Below are 24,604 nucleotides of genomic sequence, written 5' to 3' on the forward strand. Positions count from 1 at the left end.
GTCGGGGGGGGGGAGAGCCCGGCCGGGCGCGGTGACAGCCGCGCCCCCGCGCTCCTACCTGGGAGGGGCCGCCCGGGGGACGCGCTGCCCGCCGGCAGCCGCCGCCGCGCCGGGCGCACGGGCTCAGCCCCACTCCCCCGCCGCAGGGCCGGCTGCCAGAGCGCAGGCGGCCCGGGCCACTACCCTGGCGCGGCGGCGGGGCCAGTCGGGGCGGGCAGGGGGAGGGCTGTGCCGCCGGGGCCGCCCCTCGGGGTTTGGCAGCGGGGTACGCCCGCGGGCCCGGTCCGGCTGCGCATCAAGGAACGCGGCAGGGGGACCGCGGATAGCTCGTGCTTGCGGGGGCCAGTGGGCCAAGGTCAGACTGGGAATAGGTGTGCCCTGGGTCCGCACCTTCCTGGTGCCCGCCCGGTGGGGAGAGTCCCTGCAGTTGTCCGCTTGCCTCCCGAGAGGTCCGTGATTTTCCCTCCCGCGGCCCCGCTGCCATGGGCCTGCACCCTTTCCCTTTGCCCGCGGTCGTCGAGGATCCTTGTGCCTGTCCCCAGGCAATCTGCTCAGGCGTGCGGCTGCCCCGGCACTACACAGCCACAAGCCAACCCGCCACTGAACGGCTGGCAGTGCCCTATAAACAGCTTGTGTGCGAAAGCCACAGCCACTGCAGCATGTCACAGCGGAGCAGCAGGAGAGAGCGAAGCCTTGCCAAGGATAGGGGCTGGGAAGCAGGAAATGTGTTGGAGGTGGATACAACCTGGCCAAGACATCTCTCTGGTGATGCAGTTTCAGCTGCATTCAGCCCTTCTGTCTATGGACGTGCTCATTCCCTGCCTGCCCTACAGGTGCAGGAGCTGGTCCGTGCCCACAGAGACAATTAAGCTAGCTCAGAGCAAGCACCACAGCATAGTGACATTTGCACTGGCTCCTCCTGGGCCAACTTGGGTCTGGAAGCAATCTGGTTGGGTTTATTAGCTTGGGCCTGGTTCCAAGCAAATGCAGGCTGAGCCACGATGTGCAGCTTTGCACCAGAGAGCTGTACTAGCCCACACTTTTCTGGCTCAGGGGTGTCTGCACCCTCCTGCCCTGCATGCTGCTGTCAGCACAGGTGCAGCACAGCAGGTCTGTAACACACCAGGACAGCTTGGAGAGACTCGGAGTCAGCCCTGATTTACATGGGTGTAAATCAGACAGACATCTGGCTGGAAATCTTGCTTGTTCACAGCAAACCTAAAGGAGAGGCTTGGGAGATTTAGCACAAGGAGGAGGGACAGCTACTGAACTGGCATCTTGCTACACCCCTCCTGAGGAGAGTCCTGCAGTGAGACAAGAGATCTTCATCTTCTTGTAGCACAGATGCTGCACAGAGTGCCTCACTCACAGTTTTATCCAACCCTTAAAAACGTCTGCCACGCTGCAATGTACAGAGTACAGGAATGGTCAGGACAGCAGGGCATGACTTTTTCTTGGCAAACGCTATGAATGTTGTGGATTTAGTGGGAGGGAAGCAACTCTCAATAAAAGATACAAGATCTTGAGATAGAACAAGTAGTTCTGGGAGAAGCAGTACTAATGACTCTCATTTGCAATGCCTCTCCTCATTCCTGCTTAGCTGGATGACCTGAGGTCTACCTAGCAAGGAACTTGCCAGCCTTTCCCATCAATAATGGCAATAGTAGGGTCTTTTTCTTTTGCAAGACCACACCTTAAATTGTCAGAATTTAATAGCTGTCTGTCACATATGGTTGAAGATTGGTAAATGTCTTCTGAATATCTTAGTGGAACAAGAAGCTACAAGAAGGGAGAAAATCCTCACCTTGCTTCTATGGGAAACAAAACTGAATATCAACTAGCTGGCACAAATACTGAATTGGATGGTAATATCCTAGGGATTTATAAAAACAAAGTAAAAATTTTCATTATCACACCACCTCTTAGTGCTCTACTAACTTATGCCCCCATCCCCCAGTCCCGTCCATCCATGGGGCCCTCAGGACCAAGCTGTTCCTTTTCTTTGATTTGGAAATGCTAAAGGCACCTGGCAGTACTACCACAAGCAGTAATTATTTAAGACAGAAATACACCATGGCGATGGCCTAAACCTCAGTTGACATGAAGAGGCAGTAAAATTTACAGAGGGAAATATTATTCCAGAACGCAGTGTAACCAGAGAAATCCCACTGCTTCCAGTGAAGGAAATAAATAGCATTTAGGTGCATCCTGAACGTGGACTCATCTTGTGCAAATTATTACAGCTATATTGATTCATGCTGCCCAAATATCTAGAGGGAGTTTCCTAGAAAACAGGGAGTTTAGGATATATTGTGTACCTTCCTGGAGGGATTTTCTTTTGTGGTTAGGGATTTTCCCACAGCAAGCAGGGAGAAGCTCGTTAACCCTCATCACTGCATTCTGTACCTTAGGTCGTGTGTGTCCTGCTCTGAACCGCTGCTGCTTTTTTATCGCCAATACCCAGAACTTTCTGCAAAATACCGGCAGGTGCCGCCACTGGCTCAGCAATCGCCCAGGGCTAGGCTGTTCCGTGGGCAGGAGCGGGCACGGAGCCTCCTCCATGTGCTGGGCACCCTCTACAAGCCAGGAAAGGTTTAGACTGAAGCACATCACAGTCCCAAGCTCCAACAGCACAGAGAGTGAAGGCCCTTCACACCGAGATGAATTTCTCCGTGGCAGATCATGTCACAGAAATACAGACCTCATAGCTCAAGCTGCAGGTGCCCATATTCCTCCCACGGAAATGAGACCCCATGGACTCAAACCTGCGCTCACAGCGCTGTTTCCTCAGTTCGAGTAAGGCATTTGGCAGCTGCCCTGTCTTTAGTGGGACTATGCAGCTGGGGATGCCCAGCCCTGGCCCTGAGCAAGAGAAACAGGTGGTGGATGGACATTCTCTTCCCGGCCTGGATGTGTCTGATAGAGACTTGACTCTAGAGCTGTTGCAAAGCAACGACTTGGCCCCTCTGGCAAGTCCACAGACGTGGAGGAACAAGTTCTGGGAGAAACAAATGCTCCTTGAATAACTGTACTAATGAAAGGGTTAAGTAGTCCCTTTTCTCTCCCTACTGAATCAGAAGACACTTCATGTTTTGGTTCTGGAACAAAGGTCAAGCAAGTGCAGTCGTGGCTGCTGAGACTATTCCATGCCCTGGGTCACCACGACTTTGCTGCATGCACGAGCTGTACAGCACACTCTGATTCACCCAATGTTGTCACTACATCCATGAGCTAGATGGGTGTCTCCTTTCTTGTGTCCTTGGGAAGACCACTCATTGGCCTCTCTTCCCCCATGACAGCAATAGGAAAATGGGGGGAAGATTTCTCTGTATTAGCCTTCTTGTTCAGCATTCCTGGTTGCCAAGGGCTGTGGTCGTTGGTCATGGCATAGCCCACAGTTCGGCCACTTTGCTCTTCTCTCTATTAATGATGTCACCATCAGCAAAGCAAACCTTTCAGTTGAGGCAGACAGGCCATCTTCAGTCCCTGGAGCTAGTCCCTGTTTCATTCTGAGTCACATATGAAAGGTGGGGTTGCAATTTGGTATAAAAAACATCCAGAGGAATGAAACTGCTCGCCTGAATGTCTTCTCACTAGGTCAAGTGAGTAGGACACAGGTGCTGAGTAATTAGAGACTTGCCCATTTGCCCATTCACTCCAAAGAGAAAACAGGTAGTAGTCTAAGGCTAGCTTGGGCCAGAGTGAAATTGTACCAGTAAGGAGAACAAGTTTTAAAAAGTTTGATACATTTTCCCTACTGACACCAGCCACGATCAGATCATTGCCATGACAGGGTTTTCAGGACCTACAGGTGCTTTTGCAGATGCTCAGTAACCTCTTTGCTCTGAACTGTCCCTGTGCTCACAGCTGCACAGGCAGAGACACAGTTTCCTGCCTCAAGAGCTGGATACACAGGACGACAGTGAGAGATAATCTGTAACAGGAGGGGGAAAGGACACTGCATGAAGGAGACTCCAGTTCACCAAATGCAGCGTTCAAAGCTCTTTACCTTTGTCAGGAAGCAACGGCTGTAACCAGCCGCCGCCACAAACCGGATCTTTGAGAAACTCGGAGCAGCTGAAACCTCCCTTTCCCCCAGCAGTTCTGTGGGAGGAGAGGAATGAAGCAGAACGGATACAGTTAAGGTGAGCTGTGCAGAGCAAACAAGCAGAGGTGAAGTATTAATCTCTAGGTCACATATTGAAGTCATCTATTCCAGCAGGCAACAAAACGAGATTTTAAAAGGACACAATTGAAATTGTGAGAACTTAGTGTAACTGCTGCAGTGCAGACAGAGGTGGGAGGTGTTACCATAAGCATTCTCTTAATACTGGGCAGAACAAGCTCTCTGGTGGGAGAATAACAAACTTTATTATAAATAACCTGGTTGCAAAGGAACTGTCAATTTACACACAGCAGTTTATTTACAAAGACATGCCAAGTCCAGACTTGTTTTTGTTTTAATTTACTGCCCAACAGATAGCAAAAGAGAAACAACCAAACAGAAACTGAGCCAAAGGAACAGTCTCTGTGAGTATGCCCATTTCTTAGAGATTGCCCATATCCCTTTAAGGCAGCACAAAGCCCTTCTTTATAGTGGTTTGAAAATGACCTCCTAAATTAAGGCAGCAGGGTCAAACTGACCACACATTATCTAGTGATGGACTCAACTATTGCCTCATAACTTAGAGATTTGTTTATAGTTCTTGTAGTTAGAAAAAAGAAATTCCTCAGATCATGCTGACTTATCTTTTAAAAACAAACCTCTTTACAATAGTATATTTTGGGAAAATCACATGGTAATCTTGAATCCACCTTTGTCTTGCAGAAACGGCAAGAAACAACCATCATCTCCAAAAGCCACTGTAACACTACAGATCCCTCTTGCCTCTCCAGTTAATTGGCAGATCATTCCTGTGAACTTTGAGGAAAACACCTCTAAAGAAGGGTCCAACCAGGCTCCATTCAGGAAATGGTTGTTTACACCTGCAGTTTCCTCAAACATTCATCTGTACTATTTCTCTGCATCAGTCCATAAATAGATGAATCTTTCACACCATGTACACATAACACAGGTAGTAAAATAAACTTAAATCATAGACAAACAAACAAACAAACCCCCCTCAGAACAGTACAACTTAAGAATGTTCAGCTTGTAAAATCCAGTCCTTGGCACTGGGATGTGCCAGGACTAGAATTGCTGGTACAAACTTGACTCATGCCTACTCTAAATGAGTTACAGAACTGGAGTTATAGCATGACCCCCAGTTATTTTGCCTGGGGTTCCATATATTCAATGCACTGAAGACAGTGACTACTGAATGAGCAGCTAGTCACTCTTCTTTCTGTTTTCTCTTCATTGGCACAGTGTCTGGGCCACACAGTGAATGTATTTACTGAACACCAGCCAAGCCCTGTGCAGAATACAGAATTATTCATTTACTCCACGGCATTTCTTTGGTGTCCATCACTGCAGCAGCCTACTGATTTGGACACCAACATTTCATTATCATCACTGGAGGTGAGGATGGGTGGGGTTAGGCTAAACCCCATTTTACAACAGGGGCCTGGAAGCCAAAATCTTCAGTTTGAGTGCTAAACTTGTGACAAAGAGCGACTGCTTCCCTCCCCCTTCACTCCAGGTTATTTAGCATTTCCCATCATTGTCTATGGTAAAACTGATTTCCAGTTCCATCGGTTCAATTCAACCCTTGGTGTCCCAAACAGAACAGGCAGAATCTGGGAGACTTGCAAAGTGGCTGCACAGGATCTCTGTGCAAAGCACAAAAAAAGGACAAACCCGTATTTCCCTGGCAGTTTTCAGCTTGCACTAATTATAAGAGTGGACTTTCTCTTCCTAAAACACACTGTGGTTGCTGATAAAGCTTTCCCAGAACTGACTGCAACTGTGTGCAAAGACAAAAGTCCCTCAGTACCCAACTCTGAGATGCAGCTATGCTCAGCCCAAAATTTTTACCACCCCTGACAAGCAAGGTCCACAGTCTGTACCTGCTCTGAGCAGTGACCTCTGGCAGTGAGCAGACAGGAAACCCAGAGCCTTACAGAGCTACTGCCCCATCTCCCTGCTCCTCAGAGGTCTGGAGGTGGGCACATAGTCTGTCTCTTGAGCTGAAACTTCAAACACTAGTAAGCCCACAACTGGAATTTACTTAGCAAGAGCAGAGAATGATGCTTACACATAACCCTCAACAATCTTTTGACTCAGGCAGTTATATATTTCCATTCCTAATTCCAGCAAAATTCCTCCAGGGCTCTTGTCACACCTTTTCAGACAAGATGCAGTTATGTACAACAGCCCACCCCAGCCCTGTGTTTTAGGAGTCAGATTTAAAAGTGGAGTTATTCAAGAAGTGAAAGGCAAAGCATGTCATTTTTTGTGTGTTTTGGGCAGGGGTAGAGAGGAACTTGGAGTACACTCAGCACTGGTTCCTTTGATGATTGCATGAGTACATACATGTGGCTTCGGCCCTGGTTTTCTCTGCAATTCTTACTGTAGGAACTGACTCTTTAGGGAGACAGAAAAAGAAACTGAAGAGGAAATTCCTGTGCCATCACCATTTATTTGATGAATCAGCTTGCACGATATCCAACAGGGAACTATTCCCACTTGAATTTGTGTTTTGTTCTCATGGCAGGCTCCAGAGACTCCATGTTCATCTGTCTCCTGACTCATTAGCTCTACTGTAGTCACAAGATTTTTTTAAGGACAGAAAGGTGAGATCTTCTCTAGGTTATTTTTTTGTTTTCTGAAATCTGAGCATGGTGCAGACTTTGCTCCCTCAGACATGAGGAAGCTGCACTGTTTGTTTATTCTGCACCACCATTTGTGCAAAGCCAATCTGCCAGGTGCAAATCTCTACCATGAGTCTGCAGCAAAGGAAAGCAACATTCTACATCCCCTTACAACACAAGAGTTTGGCAAACAACATTCCAGGCATGTCCACAGCACCCAAATGCATTTAATCCACACAGCAAATACATTAACACAGTACAGGTGATGGAAAATATCAAAGACCACAGAGGGAGGAGGGTATGGGGATAGTGGGGAGGATTCTCAACTTGCAGTGTAGTGTCTGTGGTGATTCCACACAGACCTTTGCTGCTTTATTGCATCTTTGGCGAGAAGTGGCGATGGGAGTGGTGGGAACGTGGCTGTCATCGGTGTGTGAAGCCCTGCAGCTACAACACACCTGCCTGAACAGGGAAAGCACTGCGAGCTGCCACCATTCATCCCACAGGGAAAGGGGAGAGCACTCTATGTGGCAAAGCAACTCCACAGCCAAGGGTGCTCCTGAGGCCCCCTCCTATGGATTCCATACCTCCACCCACCCCCCAGTGCATCAGGCCCTCCCCAGGCAGAGCACCCATCCCGCGGGTGGCCACGTGCAGGAGCTGGGGGAGGCCTGGCAAGCACAGAGCCCGCAGACTGCAGCACTTGCCTGTGACTGAACAGGTACCAGAACATTCATCAGCGGGAGCCTGGCACTTCCCTGGCTGCCCTGGGAGCCGGAGGAGCGTGGTGGGAGGTGGGAAGATGGCTGCTGCAGGCCTCAGGACACCGAGCACAGCGCACACAATGGAGCCTCTGTTCAAAGCATGCAGCAACAGAATTGAAACCACTTCATTTCAAGGGGCATTCAGGCCTGGAGCCACGACTGGCACCGGGACAATTCTCCAAAGTGGCAGAGCTCCTGTTGAGGGAGCGAGTCCTGCCTGCCTCCCGTGGATACAGCAGTGTGCAAGAGCTTCAAGGACCAGGGCCTCTGCATTTGTCCACCCACAGTCTGACTTTTCAAAGCTGCATCTCAGAAAATGAAGCAAGATAGGTTTTTTTCAGATTTATAGCTGAATGCTCAAGAGCTTAAACCTCTATTTCATTACTCCACTGTAACAGGAACACGGATCTGAGCCATCAACCACGTACCTCTCCAGAGCTGCAGTGGATATTACTTCAGGTACTCTTGACTGCAGCTCACTTATGGGAGAGGCAGGTTGTTCACAAGGTTACCAGAATGCTGTTTCACCTGTGCATGCAGCAGGCAATCTAGCAACAAGATGCAGCTCAGCTTTGAGATGATTAAACAGATGAAAAATATCAGGCTTCAGGGATCCAGTTTAGTTGCAGCTACACAGAAACCAACTGTAAAAAGGCTTTATTTTTTTCCTCAGTACCCAGAATGAAGAATTGAACTCAGGAGACTCTTCCCCTACCTCACAGAGGCTTCACAGACTGATTCTTATGTTAAGACAAAAGTATACAAAAGGACTTGGAACACCACCACGGTTTGCCAGGGGAATAGAATTATTCCCAAAGCCAAAACCAGAGTAAGATGTTATCAGTTACTCAACTTCAAAGGGCACCCAACAATACACTTCATATTCTTGTACACTGTGATTCACAGGCATGAGATACTGTTAAAGATGCACTTTAAAGTTAAGGTTTAAAAAAAAAAAAAGTCTTCAGCTCTTTAAGTACTGGAGCTATTAAAGAAACCACAAAGCAATCAGCTTTTGAAAGCTTTTCTGTTATAGAGAGAATGTCATGAATGACACACACATTAACAGATAGGTGCAAATCTCTGCTGCAACACAAGGACAGACCTCAACCACTTTGCCATCAAAAAGTCATCTACATTTTAAACCTGTTGTTCAGAACTGTAACACTTAATTAGAACTTGCAGTTTATGGCTGTGGGAGTGTTGCAGAAAATAGCACAGCAACAACAAAAAAAAAAAACCTGCACCTGTTCAAAAGTGTGAAAAATCTATTTGAAACTTTCATTTGTGGTATTTGGGTTACCAGTTACACCTGAGGTACCAGCTAAAGCACCAGATGCACGTTGCAATGCCAAAAAATATGCAAATTACATTATTTAATAAGTCAGATAGGCAAGAGGCTTCTACCTGTGGTAGAAGTCAAGCGTGAGGAAGCTTTAGCTTAACCTTTAAACATTGTGAAAGGCTATCTATCACCTGTGTTTGCTATGGGCCATGTCAGTGCAAAAAGAACAATATAATTCTCATTTCCACTACCAAATCTAACATCTGCAGTGTCTGCATTACAAAAAAATTACCTCTCTGTACTGAAGAAAGCAATATGCAGTTCTCACTGGAGATTCAGGGGTTTCTCTTTTACCCAAGCCTTACAGATACCCTATTCCTACACAGCCACATCACACCAACAAAACTAACACCATGGCTAACCTCAAATCTTGGGTCCTCTGTTAAAAAAACCAAAAAAACAACACAACAAAAACCATAGGATTAACAGCACTGAAGGAAGATGATAGTTTCGTTTCCCCTTATCAAACTAAATTAATTTGCAAGACCATTTAGCTTACTGTTCTCATCTTCATGCTCCACACATTTTCCAATACAGGTGTCACAGTAACTGGAGTCTGTTTAAAAATTGAGTCGTTAATTTTCAAATTATTTAGATAGGTTTTCAGATAAAAAGCTTTAAAACAGCAGTATTTTTCACCAGAATCTAGCAATAATGTATATAATTTTGAAAAATTTAGATGTGCTGCAAACATCCTTCCTACCCCTCCAAACAGAAAGCTGTTGATCTAAACTTTAATTCCCAGTATCATTACTTGGGAGTTTTACTAAATGCAGTACTGTATCCTGTAAGTTTCTGTACAGATCAGAACTTGGTTTGCTAAGTCACCTTAAAGATAAAATCTGAGCTGCTCACTTTCCAGGCAGTATTTGTGTGCTAATAATGTGCCTTTCTGCACACCCATTTTACTCTGAAGGAGTATTTCAGCTTACAGAGGAGCAGCATGTTTCATTCTTGAGCACATCTGTTTCCTACACTTAAACTACACTCTTGATCTAAAAGTGTTATCAACTAAATTTATGAAGCACTTAAGCACTAAGTATCTACGTGAGTCTCTCCTCAGCCCCTTAACAGAAGAGAGTAGGGAAAGAACACAGTGTGAAAAATAATGAAAGATCTGAGTGTCAAAATAACTCTGGCAATCTTAAATGTCATAGTCTTACCTAGAAAGAAGAACTGTCACTTTCTCATTTGTAAGTGATATTAAAAGAAGGCAAGATGAATTTTACAAGTTTTATTATACAAAAAATGATCCAAACCCATAGGAACTCTTCTACAGTTCTAGAAGTTTTGTTCTGCAACTTATACTTCCATATGCTTTTCCAAAAAGCCAAGGTACAAAGCCTCATTAGTCCCACTTTCTTCTTAGCAAGAGTCTTGAAAAAACCAACCGTAGCTGCATCCAAATTTATTCTTTGTACTCCAGGAATTGCTGAAGTCTTTTCTTATGTTCTGTAGACACTTGTACAGCACTAGAAACAAATGCAGAATATTTTACATTAAAAATAATACAGCACAAAAATAAAGTCTCATGCCAAAATTGAGTGTACATTGAAATCAATTACACTGAAGCTAAATTTTATGAAAAACCATCAATGTTCCAAGACAAAGAAGCATATTAACCCCTGAAACTGTCAATTCTTATTCCCAACAGCTTCTAAAAAATACCTATTCCAGGAAACCTTGCCCATTTCCTTACCTCTAAACAGCAACTGATTAACGTGCAAGGATGATTTAGGTAAGAAAGAATCTCCTAAAATGATCTCTCCCATATATTCAGCACTTCGAAACTGAGGAATATTTCATCCCCAGAGGGAGAGATGGGCAGATACTACAGGAAGTTTCAATCCCACATATTCTAAAGCCACGTATGGAAGTTTGCCTGTTGGGAGAGTGGCTGAGGAAGAGCTGTTGGACAAGCAGGCAGCAATGGAATTTCATTATTTGGACCCTTCATAGGATTTTCTCTCTGCAGAACAATTGCCTCTATTTGATTTATTTTCTTTTCAGCAGCTCAGATTTATTAAATAAGTGGTATTCACGAACTGCTTCTAAGGAGTTCATGAAAAGTCACTAAGAAAAATTGCCCAGAAATCCATGAATAATAAATTTCGAAGGGAGAACCATATATCTACACAGGAACTTTTTAAGGTTCCACAAATCGAAAAATACTAAAATACCACGTTATAATAATGACCAGAAGGGATTTTTTTTTTCCATAAACTTTGCTTTTCACAGGTCCTACAATAACATAATTTAAACTAAATTTAACAAGGAAGCAATCATGAGGAAGTTCTTACTTCAAGTGCTCTCCAAAGACAGTAGTTATCCGGTACAGGGCTGTTTTCAGAGATGCTCTAAGTGCAAATCGTAGTGTTTTGTAGGATGTGTCCACCAGACTCCCTGAAATCCGGGGAGGTTTGCTAGAAACATGTGGCAGTTTGAAATGTCTGTCTACGACCTGATTGAGAAAAACAAACAGATTCCTGTCATCTGTTCAATTATTTAATAAGTAACTAATGACATGTTTGTGTTAAATAAAGCAAAAACAAAGTGCAAGTTCAGAAATTACACCAAAACACACAAAAATGTTTTGGAGACTGAGCATTTCCCAGCCATCAACAGGAACACAGAACCAAGTTCTGTGAATAAGATTCTCTATTACTGAGTTTTAAGCTAAGAACATCACATGCTGCAGAAGAAACACAATTCTGTCCTGTATTATGACTTGTTTCTTTCACAAACAAGGGCATTGGCTTTTTTCTCCCCTGGTGCCTGTTCTTGGAATGGATGACTTACACTGAAGAACTTTAATAACCTCTAAATTCTTTCCAAGAACCTCCATTAGGGCAGTGTAAAATGGTTATGTTAATAGGACATGGATAGCCTTGGAAATAAATCTGGATTTTTTAAAAGACACATTACACAAGCATCAGTAATTTGAGAATAGTGTCTTACTATTAGCAGAGACACAGATTTTATCTCTTGAGATTTGCAATGTCTCCAAGTGCTCCATGTTGAACCAGGAATTGTGTACAACCAAATAAAGATTAAGTTCTAGCTCTGCAAAAGATATTGCATTAGAATTGCTGTATCCCTGAAATAAACTCTTCAACTGAGCACACAGCAGCATTTCTTTAAAATTAAACATTCCATATTTTCTCCTTCCACATTTTAAAAAACTAACAGGGTTTTTATTCAGCTGTTTCATAGTATACATAGTGGCAACCAGCTGTTTTGGTTAGGTTAGCTACAGAAGAGCTGTTTTAGTGGCAGCAACTTCAATGTTATGACTAGTCAGCAAGGTTATTATCTAAAATCAACAAGATGACTCCTCTCCTAAACTTGCCTTGTAGCAAGGAAAAGTTAACAGTTTTACCTCCTGAAGAGTCAGTAATGTGTTCAGGATAGCTGGCAGTGTAGTTTGGACAACTCCAAACTGGTCTTCAGTGAAGGAGGCTGCTACCAAGTGAGACAGACCTTTAAAACAAAAAGAAATTTGTTGTAACTAATGCTTCAAAAGGTGAGAATTCAGTATCAAAGATCATGGTGTTGCCTAAGATTCCACTAGCATGTTGGAATTCCTCAGAACTTGCTGCTGCCAGCTGAAAGTCACCTCAGCTGTGGCTCAAGGACTGAACCACTCACTGGTTTGACAGGTGTACAATAGCTTGAGGTTGGTAAAGCAAGAGAGATTATATAAAAATTATGTGTGATTCCCATCTCCAGACTCTATACATCCCAAGCCATCACCTTCAATCTGACACAGCATGGCACATCTGCCCATAAAACACATCAGCAAGGAAACTGATCAACTTTGCACAGTCAAATGTAATAGAAGATTCTATCAATACCACTATTTACTCGTGATTTTGAAAGAAACAATAAAAATCCAAAATGTAGTTTCACACTGTCATTGTTCTTCTAATTCTCTGCAAACCATCTTTTGTTTATTTGCTAAGTTATTATCTGAGTGCTTCCCTCAGCTCTCTGATAAACAGAGAAAGACCCAGAGCCTTTAGTCAGAAAAGCAGTTGTAAAAAGGCATCATCAACCTGTCACTAGAAAAAATGTAAAAGTGATACATGGGTTCACATGAGAGAGAAGCTCCAGAAATCAACTTTAAGAATCTGTACAGAACATAAAGTAAGAGATCTCACATGGGATCTCAAAACTAACAAGTGAATTAGACATTAGTCATGTTGGTGTCTGAAATGCAGTTGTGTTTTTGTCAAAAGCATTTCAAAGTTTTTTATTGTTACATTTATAAAGCACAGAGCCCAGAGAGTTTTCCATGAACCAACAGAGTGGATCACCTGGAAATCACTTACCTTCCAAAGCCCAGATGTGCATTTGGGCATCACAGAAGACAGCCTGGATGGAAGCTTCTGGGTGCTGAGAAAGAAACCAAAGTGTTGTGTGTGCAACAACATTATTTATATTATTGCAACAACATTATTTATAAATAATATTGCCAAACTTCCAGCTTTCAGAACAGACCTGCAAGGCCAACAGATCTTGGGAAATAGCCAGAAAATCTGATCTAAAGAAGTAAAATTCTTTTTGAACAGGAGCTGCCCACAATGCTACAGCTGTAATTGTGGAGGGGAAAAAAAAAGGAAAAAAAAGGATACACACTAGCTAGTTTTAAAGGGCTAAGAATGTCTTAAGTAAAATGCAGTTTCTAACCAGATGAGTTTAAAAAAGCATTGTTATTCTTACTTTCTGTCAGTATGGGACAATCCTGCTGTGAAACCCACAGCAAGCAAGAAGCTGTACTTATGGAAAGCTTTAGATGAAAATAAAGGTTTTAAAAACATTACCTGTGTCTTAAACACAGGACCACCCTTACCTTGCTGAAGAAATACATTATCAATGCCCGTTTGGACAAGAAGTTTTTTATCTGAAAAGAAACAAAGATTAAATATATCATCTGCATTTATTTAAGGCACACACAGTTGGCCCTTCTCAACCCTACCACCTTCACACAGCATAAGGACACTGGGAGCTGAGGGGAGGATTTGTGGTATATAAGCGAAGTAGAGAAGGAAGTATTCATTCCATAAAGGGGAAAATTCTTCCAGAGAGGTATCACCTAAGCTGCACCCCCTATGCACTGCAATTTTACTCCACCTGTTCTTGCTTGTTCTGAAGCCATGTGTAAATAAATCTTGGCTGCACTGCCTCGCTGCCAGTTCTTGCAGCAGAGGGCACTGGGGAGGATTCATGGTGGGAACCATTCATTTGCTGATCTGCAAGAAAAGAAATATAGTATCTCCAGAAAAACTGCTGTCACTTTAATCCTCACAACACTCTCCACTGACAAGGCTACTACACTTACAGCTGTGAGGCTCAAGGGCTGTGGAAGAATCCCTACCTGAAACCGACGTCCACAGCTTTGGTCCCCTTCTCATGACATGGGGACTTTGGACTGTTCCATGCCAAGGAGACTTTACATCCACAACTCCCATCTTGTGACTTAAAGCAGGAGAGCTGAAAGGTGAACCAACATCAGAGCCAGGAGATGTCTTCACAGGCATCAGGGATGGCTTAACCAGTGGAGACATGGAGGCTCTGAGAACAATGTTGGACCTCTGTGACTGGAACGACATGTCTTCTATCCCAACAGCTCCTAGTGACAAAGAACACACTGCATGAAGACAACAGGCTGGCACAATGACACAGGAGATGGGTTTGTTATCTGACTGCAATTTCAACAACTTCTGTGTCAGAGCTATTATGAAAGGACATGGTTAGCACTCTGCTCTTGCAAAGAAGTACACATCAACATAAGCATGAAGTGTTTTCAAAGTTCATCACCTTAAAAACAGCAGGTGATGAGAAAATAAATATAAAATATAAATATAAAAATAAATTTAAATAAATCTTGTGGATTTATTTCTTTTACTCCTGCTAGCCAACATTACAGCACCCTGCTATATATGTACATAAAGTGGGCTCTTAGCATTAAGTACTAGTAAAAAGGGCTGTCCACAGAAGAATGAAAAGTCATTCTGATTGGCATGTAAGAAAAGGCATGTCTGTCTCCAAATCCAAGGATCAGCAGCACGAGAAGAAATTCAGCTGTGACATACCAACAGTGCCTGCTGTTTCCAGGGCACTGCCTGCTAAGGGATTCCATTACCTGGCAGCCTTGTGCTAACACAGCCGTGCTGCCAGGAATGATGCCCAAGTCTGGCATGTAAAACACTCAAAATGCCTGGAGGCTGCTCACAGCTCAGGAGTCAGACTGGGCTTTCTTCACTCTACAGTGATATTAGTGAATCACACAAACATAAACAGAACCTAATTTTACCATCTTAAACTAATCATAAGAGCAGTTATGCAAATTAGAGCATCTCTTGGCAAGACTTAAATTCTCCCTGTGCTGTGTTGAACCATTTACTGAAACTGTGATAATCAGACTTTTTTTATTCATGCAAGTATGGAAAAAATACCGTATTGAACATAAAATCATGCAAGTAAACAAACTGAGTAAACATGATAATTGCAAGTTTTCTAGCTATTTTGGGATTACTTCAACAAAACACTTAGGATTAATTAGGGGAGGATCTTTTTTGTCTGTATTTCTTTGCAGATATCCCCCATTTTCCTCATAAAACTTAATTGAGACTAAGGTATCTATTGCTACCTTCATGGTTTACAAACCTTTATGAGCACTTCCTCACATACCTGGAGTCTGTGGAGGTACTTTCAGCTCTCCCACTGGTGGCTTTGCTCTCCCATTTGCTGCTGCTGCTTCCTGCTGTGCAATCAGCCTCTGAGTCAGGTCACTGAGGAGACTCAAACACTCCCGGGATATGGCAGTCCAGTTGTGTGGGTGCCCACCTGGCAGAGCACACAAAGAGCAGGGTTTAACCCAGCTGCTGCTCCCTGGATCTCTCTGACAGTGCCCACGTGCTCTCTGGAGCTTCACTGTCACAGCGCCACTCAGCTTCTAAAACGCCACAGGGCATTTCCACTGTGACAGCTTGTTTGTACTGAGAGAAGATGAAAACATGGACAGATTCAATGGATAACTCTAAAAAGACTTCAGTGAAACCTGCTAAACAAGCAGGCAACACAGGCAGTTCTGCCCATCAGATCTGAAATCACTGAACAGCTAAAATGAACAAATACCAGTGGTGATGTCAACACAGTTTTGAAGCAGTACAAACACTAGAATTCCTGATAAGGTGCTACAAAAAGTTCCTGAAGGCTTCTAAGCAGTTTTAATTGACCTCCTCTGCCACATCTGAGTACAGCAAAAGGACTGTGCACTAACTGAAGTTGCAGCCAGTGTTTGCTCTCACAGCTGCAGTGGTGACTCAGTTATTTGTACCTGATTTCCCCTCACTCACACCTCAACATTCAGCTTCCATACACATCTGTTAGGTTACCCAGTCTGGACTGTCAGACTGGTGGGGTGAAGTGGACCATGCTTTCAAAATCCTAAACCTGTGTTTCCTCCTGGCTGTCATTTAAATCAAACAGACACCACAACTGGTTGAGTTTAGCAGGTGAAACAATATGAATAGAGATAATTAAGCAGTCTTTTGGAAAAGGCACCACAGGGAAGAGGCTCCTGGCTTATGCAGCATACCTTACAACATTACATAATTTCTAAGAGTGTTTGACTAATGATTTTAAAAAAAAGGAATCAACACAAAATAATTTTTATAATTACCTGGCTGACTAAGGCTAAAGACTTCCTGTCGTCTAACAGGAGAATACTGGGAAAGTAACATCAAGTCTTGTAAGGCTAAAAACTGCAAAGAAAGGAAAATGTTTTAGTGCATGCAAAATCCAATGTATTTGCTTAAAAAATATGTAGTTATCCATACAAAAATCAATCCCTACCAAAGAATGAGTTCACACTGGCTAAAACCAGTCATGTAACACAAAGAGAATGGAGGCAAATCCCCAAAACCACCCTGGATGGGGCTGCAGAGCTATGAAGAGCTTTAGTGATATGTCAATTCTCAGGAGTTCAAGATGAACACTTGTTTGATTCTAATAGCTCAGGCAGAAAAATATTAAAAAGTCTAAGAAAAGAACTATTTTTGCAAACCAGAACTCAACTACAGTTTGAGGGTCAGTGCCTTATGGAACCAACCTACCTCTGCTTTTTCTCGTGATTAAGCAATTAATGTGCCAAACTAAAAATAACCAGATTTCTCACAATATTCAAAACCCTATTAAAAACTGGACATTTTAAAGACATCTGAGATCATGTATTAGATATCCTGTTCCTTTAACTGTTTGTACTCAACTCTTCCCCATCTATCCTCAGATAATGCAGGAAAGCTTAAAAATGTATTGCATCATATTATATCTCCAGCCTTATCAGAAATCTGTAAAATCAGTAAAGGCAGAATTTGCATGTGCAAGAGAACATTCTTATCTTTATTTACATAATACCTCTTAAATGAGGTCTCCAATTTCTAAGTGTTATAATCAGTAAGTCCTATTAATGTTTACCATAGACCAAAATTCCTCTTCTTTACTCACAGGTTTAAGTAACTTTTTACTATTGCCTTTTATAAAAAAAGAAACCCAACTTCCAACCTAAGTATGGATATATTTTTAATTTCAAGAGAGAACACACATGTTAAGAGCTCAAATATATGTTGCAGGGACAAGATGTTTAGAGTACAAAGGTTTGAGAAAACACCTGCTTATGTGACAAGACTCAAAGTTGAGTTACAAAACCCTGAATGCCACTAAGCTGCTGGTTTTGCATCAGTACACACCATGACATTTCTGTTCCACACAGATCTTACCTGCAACTAAATGAATCTTCAGCTAACAGCAACAGCGTGGTGAGCACCAGCAGATGTCACTACTAAACTAATTTTCATTATTAAATACAACAGCCTGTGAGTGCTCTGAGGCAGCTTTTCAAGGAACTAACACCTCAGTGAACAGGAAGATGTGACTGGATGCTCTGAAAAAGACCTTTTCAGCACACACCTGTCAGGGAAGAGGTAGGAGTTCAATTACCTTTATGAGGAGGGGAGGATTGCTGTTTAAGATTTTAGGCAGGCACTGGTCTGTCTCCTGAGCAAATGTTGGTTGAATGGGAAAATGATGACTCTAAATACAAACATCAAAACTTATGTTATACAGAGGAAGGCACAAGAAAATCTCATGAAAGACCAGTAAACTGGCCCGGAATTTCTAACATAGAAACAAAAAGAGTTTACTCCTTTCATTTAAAATTGAGAAATCTTAGAAAATCCAGATATCTTTATCTTCAAATAAATGTGCTCATGTGGGCTAATCTCACAATTTCTTTGCTGACTTTTCAGTTAACAAATGCAAATATTTAAAAGCAACTTTGGAAGTTTTTTGGATTATTAAGAAAAAACAAAACTGTGTGGATAAACAAATCTTTTTTCATCAGCCAAAAGGGCAAAGTCATTTCCTACTTTCACAGATGGATGATTTCTTTTGTCTTCCACAGTTTTATAAGCAATACAGTAATTAGAGATGTTGACAAGGTGTTCACTGGTGCTTGTTATTATCCTTTGAGACAGGTTGCTCACACCTCAGAGCTGTTGTCATGCTTGACTCATTGTTGATCTTTTCTCAATGAAGTCACAACAACTACACCTTTCTAATTAAAGCTAATTAAACACCCCAACAGCACTGTATTTGCCATTTCATTCCATGAGTACTTTGCACCAATACATTGAGCCAGGATTTAAACCTCACTTTTTTTCTCTTTTATCAAGAGTCTCATAGTGTTTTAATTAACAAAAAATAAAAATCAAGTTAGATGAACAATTTTTTCCTCTCTAAGGAAATATCTGGAAACAGAAGCTGAGGAGTAAGAGGAGGAGGTTGCAGTAACAAAACATGAATTTTGTAAGGAGCACAGGTCTTGCTATGAGAAGAAAAGGAAAGTCAATTAATGCCAGCCCTCTCTTGACTATTTAGTTATCAGTTACTATCTGTAGTGCAAATTCAAGAACTCACAATGAGTTATTTCCTAGTAGAACTGCTTTTGAAATGAAAGAATTATCTGTGCCACACTGATGATGCAACTGGAGCACTGTCACAAGTACTGACCTCTGTGGCATAGATTTTGAAGAGCAGCCAAGCAATGTACCAGGTCATCAGAAGGAACACACCACTCAGCCAGGTATGGTAAAACAAGGACAGATCCAGTAAGCCACTCAGAGTGTCAAGAGGATGTAATTTACTGCAGATAAAAAAACCAAGAGGATATAAGTATTTTAGTATTCTCATTAAGAAAAATTAATGAAATTAAGGAAAATAAAAATGAATTAATAATGACAACCGTTTTAGCCAATTAAGGTATTAAGACTCCAGCTTCCCTATTTTCAAACAAACAGCAGTCATAAAAAAAATAAGAATGTTCTCCCTCCCCCCTCCCACTAAAAAAAAAACACCATAGAAAATCAGATAAAACTCATAGATGCAATCTGGAGTGTTTACCTTTTCTAATACTTTAGAGACTTTTCTTTAGAGAAAAGAAAATAAAAGGTGATTTCCTAACTACTATCTTAATGACAAGATGGTTCCTACAAGGGGATGCTGGTTCCTTTAGGATTCATTTCAGAAATGGACAGAGCTCCCCACATTCCTTGTGGGGAGGCAAAAACTGAGTCCTGCTGCCAAGCTGCACTTCCTCAGCAAAGGAACCTCTCAACAATATTCCAAGTTTCCAGCACAATGTCCTACACCTACCTGTCTGTACGAAGACCCATCGTGGTACATATCCATACCTTTGGGATATAACCTAGGGGTTCAAAAAGAAACTCTGAAACAAATACAACACTACAAAACACACACAGTAGGCCAAAAAAAAAGAAGACAAGAATAGAATTCATGCAGAGACAAGAAGAGACTGGTCTTGTAACTCACATGGGCAAGGAAACAATCTGCCTTTGGGGTTACTTTGTTTCAAAAAACACAAAAAAGAATGAACAAAGGGTTCAGGCTAGCAGCTATACACTGAGAGATGTACACCTCCTCTTTTATTGCTGCTTCTCAGCAGTGAGTTAATTGTGTTTCCTCACTAACAAAAGAGGGTTAATAGTAATTTAATACTAATTTTCTCTACAGCCCAGGCAGCAGCAAAGTGCTTTAAAAGACTTAATGGAATCTGATATAGAACCACCATACTTCTAATTTATCCTTTGATGTAAATAAAGGAATAATAATTCTTGCCTATTTTGACATCATTTAGGAGGATAATTACAGCTCTAACAAACAATTCCTGATTTTTATCAAGTCCAGTGCAATCATCTTCATCAGCACAGATTTTTTTTTTTATTACAGACCAAACTCCATTTTAATATGGGAGGGAGCCATCCTGCCTTTGTTTCCCAAGCTCCCTGCAAATAATATAGAGAGCACTTGAGAGTAAAGCCAAAGTGCTGATCTTTGCCTAAAAAAATGGGATGGTACAGCAACATTACACACAGTGAAGTCCTGCCCACTGCTGGAGTGCCAGGTTCAGCTCTGGGACACATCTCCACTACCAGGCAATGGAAGGAGCATCCAAAGCCTGATGGATCAAAGTTTTCAAACACAGGAATTGCAAATAAAAATACAGGGAATTCCAGGAACCCTTACCTAAAAAGTAGTATGTGACACAGAAGTTTTTAACAAAATGTAGTGATTCCACACAGCTGTGTTTTATCAGGAGAGGCAAAGATCTTCTGAAACGTAAATACTTGTATTGCTAAAACCAAACAAAATAAATAGTTTAGTATTCCACATTCAGAACTAATCAATGAAACAGTTAATAAAAACAATACAACAAAAAAAGGACAAGGTACTTGAAAGCCTGAAGTTTAGATAAATTAAAAACTTAATTCAAGGTAATTCCAGGTGTTACATTTATTAATTATGGTCCCAATCTTCCCTAACATTTTACAATAATTTCTAGTTCTTCTCCTGTTTCCTGCTCGTAGCAGTGAAAATGAAGAATGGGGTAGACTGACTCAATACACAAGGGAACAAACCAAAATAACCCTGGCTGATGCAAAATAAAGAAAAGGGCATATTTAATCTACTATATTTCATTTACATTCTAAATGTTCAATTAAAATATAGAAAAAATTTAGACAAGCCTGAGTTCCAGAGCAAGTAATCCTCCAAGCAGCCAAAAACAACATAACACTGATGCTTTCCTCCAAATAAATAAACTATATATGTTTCCAAATGACTGAAGTAACCCAGATGGCAAATGAAAGCATGAAAATGAAACTATGCAAATGCAACCAAAGTGATTTAATTTTTATTTTACTAGCTTGCATTAGGGAAAAAAAAAAGAAAAAAGGGAAAAAACCAAAACCAAAACCATAAACAAACAAACAAACCAAAAACAAAGAAACAACAACAACAACAAAAAAAGAGGATCAACAATATTGAAATAGATTTAAAAAAAATATTCTAACTACAGCATTGCCAAAATGCTGCTTGGTTTGCTGATGAACTGAATGGTCAGCAAAATGCAGCACACATGTTCTCCACTAATACAACCAACCTTGGTTAAAGACATCTCTTGCCAAATTGGTTGGACTGTATCAGTCTGGGAATCAGGCAAAGTTCATGGCTGCTGTGAGGCTGCAGTTACAGAAGTATTTTTAAGGTGATGCTTCACACTGGTACAGATTTCTGCAGGACTCCTCCAGAGGAATTAATGGAATTTCAGTTTCCAGAGTGCTACACACACAAAAAGGCTTTGGATGTTGAGCTCTAAGCAAGATTTAATGTGCTATTTAGACTTGAAGTCGGTTGTTTGGTTTTTTTTTTTAATTGTCAAGATTTTCAGCTTTTAGGCGACCCTTGTTGTCAGTTCCTGAAGTTGATACCTAGTTTGTGCACATTGTCTTTTTCCTGTAGTTCACCTGCCACCTCAGCCAGCTTTTAACAGGCATCAGAGGGCTGTAGTCTAAATGTGAAGAGTCACAGCATCCCAGTTTCTGTGTTTATGTAAAAGGAGCTGAGCAGGAAGGAGTAGGATGAACACTGCTGGCATTTAAAGCTGGGAGTACACTTCATCTGTCAGTGACAGCAGCTGCACACAGGCAGCTCCTGCTGCCATACTCATAAATTATCCAAGCTTTTTTGAGCACTGTTTCACTTATACATGTCTTTCTACAAAGATGCTTAAACCTCTTACCTGTATGATTGGAAATGGCAAATAATTCATGTTGTTAATAAGAAAGAAAAGGCTGTAGCTGTATCCCAAAAAAGCTCCAGAAAGTAGAAAGAAGAGGTGATACTCATTTAGGCACATTTGAGGAACAGCATCTTCTAGGCTAAAATAGAAAACTTAGAATCAATTCTGAGTTCAAAACAAAAAGCTGTTCAAGCCTTAGGAAACTCAAATCAGAAGTCTGATTTTACTTTCCTGATCAGTACATCTGATGATATCTCAGCAAGTTTTTTGCTAAAGTAGGAATACCACCACCTGTTTTTGTAATTTATTCATGAAACACATGCCATTAACTACAAAACCAGGACTTAGTTCAAGTGACAATCAACTTGTCATCAAGAATGAAGAATCCATTAAGAATCCTGGAAATGTAGTTTTTCTGGTCCAGTTCTCTGTGCATTGTAACATTTACAAAGGGGGGCATTTTTTGTCCTTTAATAAAACAAATCAACGTATAATTGGTGGGCTTTGAGAATACCCAAATTCTTGGGATTCTTTTTGAAAGAAACAATCAGTAAAGACATTTTACAATAAAAGTTCTTTGTTTATCTTTGACACACACACACACAATTACCTTTCTGAAGGTGTGCAGGACACAGCAAGAAACTGGAACCTCCCTTTTGTCATGACTGTAGCACACCAAGCAACCAGCATTCCCATGATAGCATGAACAAAGGAATGGATCACTTGCTGAGGGTGAATAATTTTTCCTATCAGTGCTAATCGAGAGCATGGTATCGATGGCACAACTGTAAATAGAAGCAGGGAAATAATTTTCACGTCTTACTAATAAAATCATTAAAATAAAAAAGAGAAAAAAAACCACCATTGTCACTAAAGAATTTCTCACAGTCAGGATCAGGCACTAAATTATAAATGATAATTCTATTTAATTTAGGTATCAAAGACAGTTCAACAATGTACACAACCCACCTGCATAAAATTCAACGTTGAAGATGCTTATTACTATTATCACCAAAGACATCAGGAAGATACAAAAGATGACATAAGAAGTATACAAATCATTGAAAGAATCTAAAAAATAAAAAGAGTATTGTTTGGAAAATTGCAGTAACACAGCAGCAACACAGTAAGTAACAGAAAAGAGCACTTATGCAATGGAAAATATTCCACGGAATGCTTAAAGGGAGTAATGGTCAATGGACTTTGTAATCCCACAGAATGTCTGCCCAGCTACACAAAATTTCTGCACAAAAGCAAATTTAAACTTCATAGAAACTATTTTACACCCCTATAGCTGGTTTTCTTATAAGTGAACACTTAGAAGTTTGTTTAAAAAAACCCCAAAACATTAAACTGTGGCACAAATACCACATTTCCCTTCATTTAAGAAAAGCTGCAGCTTTTCTTAAATGTCACACCAAAAAGGGAAGAAATTTCTTACAGAGTGGTTCTTTTGGGCTTTTCTATTTTCAAGGGAGGAAGGAAGGAAGTCAATTCAGTCTGCCTGGAGCAGCTCAATGATCACAGGCATGGAGCTTCCAGCTAAACATCTCTCAATTTTCACTGCGGTACTCAGGGGAAGTTATTCTCACCATGCAGAGTGGCTGCTTCAGGAATTTCTCTTAGGATTCAGTGCACCAGAGAGAAAACTGAAGCTGTTTATGGAAACAGCAGCTGCACAGGGTGGAAGGGAAAGTGTGGCCAAGGACTCAGAACAGACAACTAAAGCACTTAACCTGTTTCTTTTAAATTCTGTGAGGGATAGACTCACATGAACTTGCAACACTCATTCCTAGCTAGGCTGGACTGTGGCTGCTGCAGCTGTAGCACAGAAACATTTCAAAGGCCAAAGGCTATTCGAAATACATCGAGTGTAACACGATGCCACCGTCAGCTCCCGCTATCTCGTACTGAACCCAAAACAACAGAGTGCAGAAAAAAAACCCAGAAACACAAACACGGGAGAGCAAAACCAGGAAAGCGCGGCCGGGCACCTACTCGAGATCCAGCGCACCGGGTGGAACGGGTCGAGGCCGCTGAGCACGATGAAGGCCGCAGTGCAGAAGGGCAGCAGCAGCACGGACCAGGTCACGGCGGCGGCCACTCGCCAGCCCAGAACCTGCGGGGACACAGCGTCAGGGGACCGGGACCCGCCAACCCTGTGCCTGCACGCTGACAATGGAGGGGACCGGGAGCGAAGACCGGGACCCGCCAGCCCAGCGCCTGAGGGGCGCGCAGGGTGAGGGGACCGGGGCTCAGCGCCCCAGAACCTGAGGGGAGACAGAGTGAGGAGGCCGGGGACCGACACCATCCGCCAGCCCAGCGCCTGCGGGGAGACAGCGGGATAGAACCGGGAGGGGAGAATGCGCCGCCAGGGAGCGCAGGCTGTGGGGGGCGCAGCCCGAGGACCGACCTGCCGGAGCAGCGCCCGCTGCCCGCCCGCCGCCGCCGCCTCCATGGCCGCGGCCCGGCCGCCCGTTCAAAGCCGCCGCCCAACGGCCCCACGTGCCGGCCCCGCGACACTTCCGCCGCGCGCCCAGGCGGCAGCCAATGGGAGGGCGCGCACGCCCGCTCCCCGGG

At 42.5% G+C, this 24,604-nt stretch overlaps 1 protein-coding gene across 2 annotated transcripts; it reads right to left on the reverse strand.

The window, feature by feature from the left end:
* Positions 1-10,081: 10,081 nt before the first annotated feature.
* Positions 10,082-24,501, reverse strand: NDC1 (NDC1 transmembrane nucleoporin). Of its 2 annotated transcripts, XM_053985348.1 has the most exons (18): positions 24,438-24,501; positions 24,023-24,143; positions 22,994-23,095; positions 22,635-22,809; positions 22,025-22,163; positions 20,470-20,578; positions 19,579-19,630; positions 18,937-19,069; positions 17,866-17,958; positions 16,550-16,631; positions 15,556-15,711; positions 14,240-14,494; positions 13,996-14,114; positions 13,715-13,765; positions 13,194-13,257; positions 12,242-12,342; positions 11,163-11,323; positions 10,082-10,334 (listed from the first exon to the last, which is right to left on the reverse strand). In XM_053985348.1, exons 1-18 carry the CDS (start codon positions 24,480-24,482, stop codon positions 10,271-10,273), a joined length of 2,022 nt encoding a protein of 673 aa, XP_053841323.1. In that variant the 5' UTR covers positions 24,483-24,501; the 3' UTR covers positions 10,082-10,270. The 2 variants fall into 2 exon arrangements, with proteins under 2 accessions (XP_053841323.1, XP_053841324.1); XM_053985349.1 differs by lacking the exon at positions 22,994-23,095.
* Positions 24,502-24,604: the final 103 nt, after the last annotated feature.

Source organism: Vidua macroura, chromosome 9 (assembly GCF_024509145.1).
Source record: "Vidua macroura isolate BioBank_ID:100142 chromosome 9, ASM2450914v1, whole genome shotgun sequence".
In the NCBI taxonomy this organism is placed as follows: Eukaryota; Metazoa; Chordata; class Aves; order Passeriformes; family Viduidae; genus Vidua; species Vidua macroura.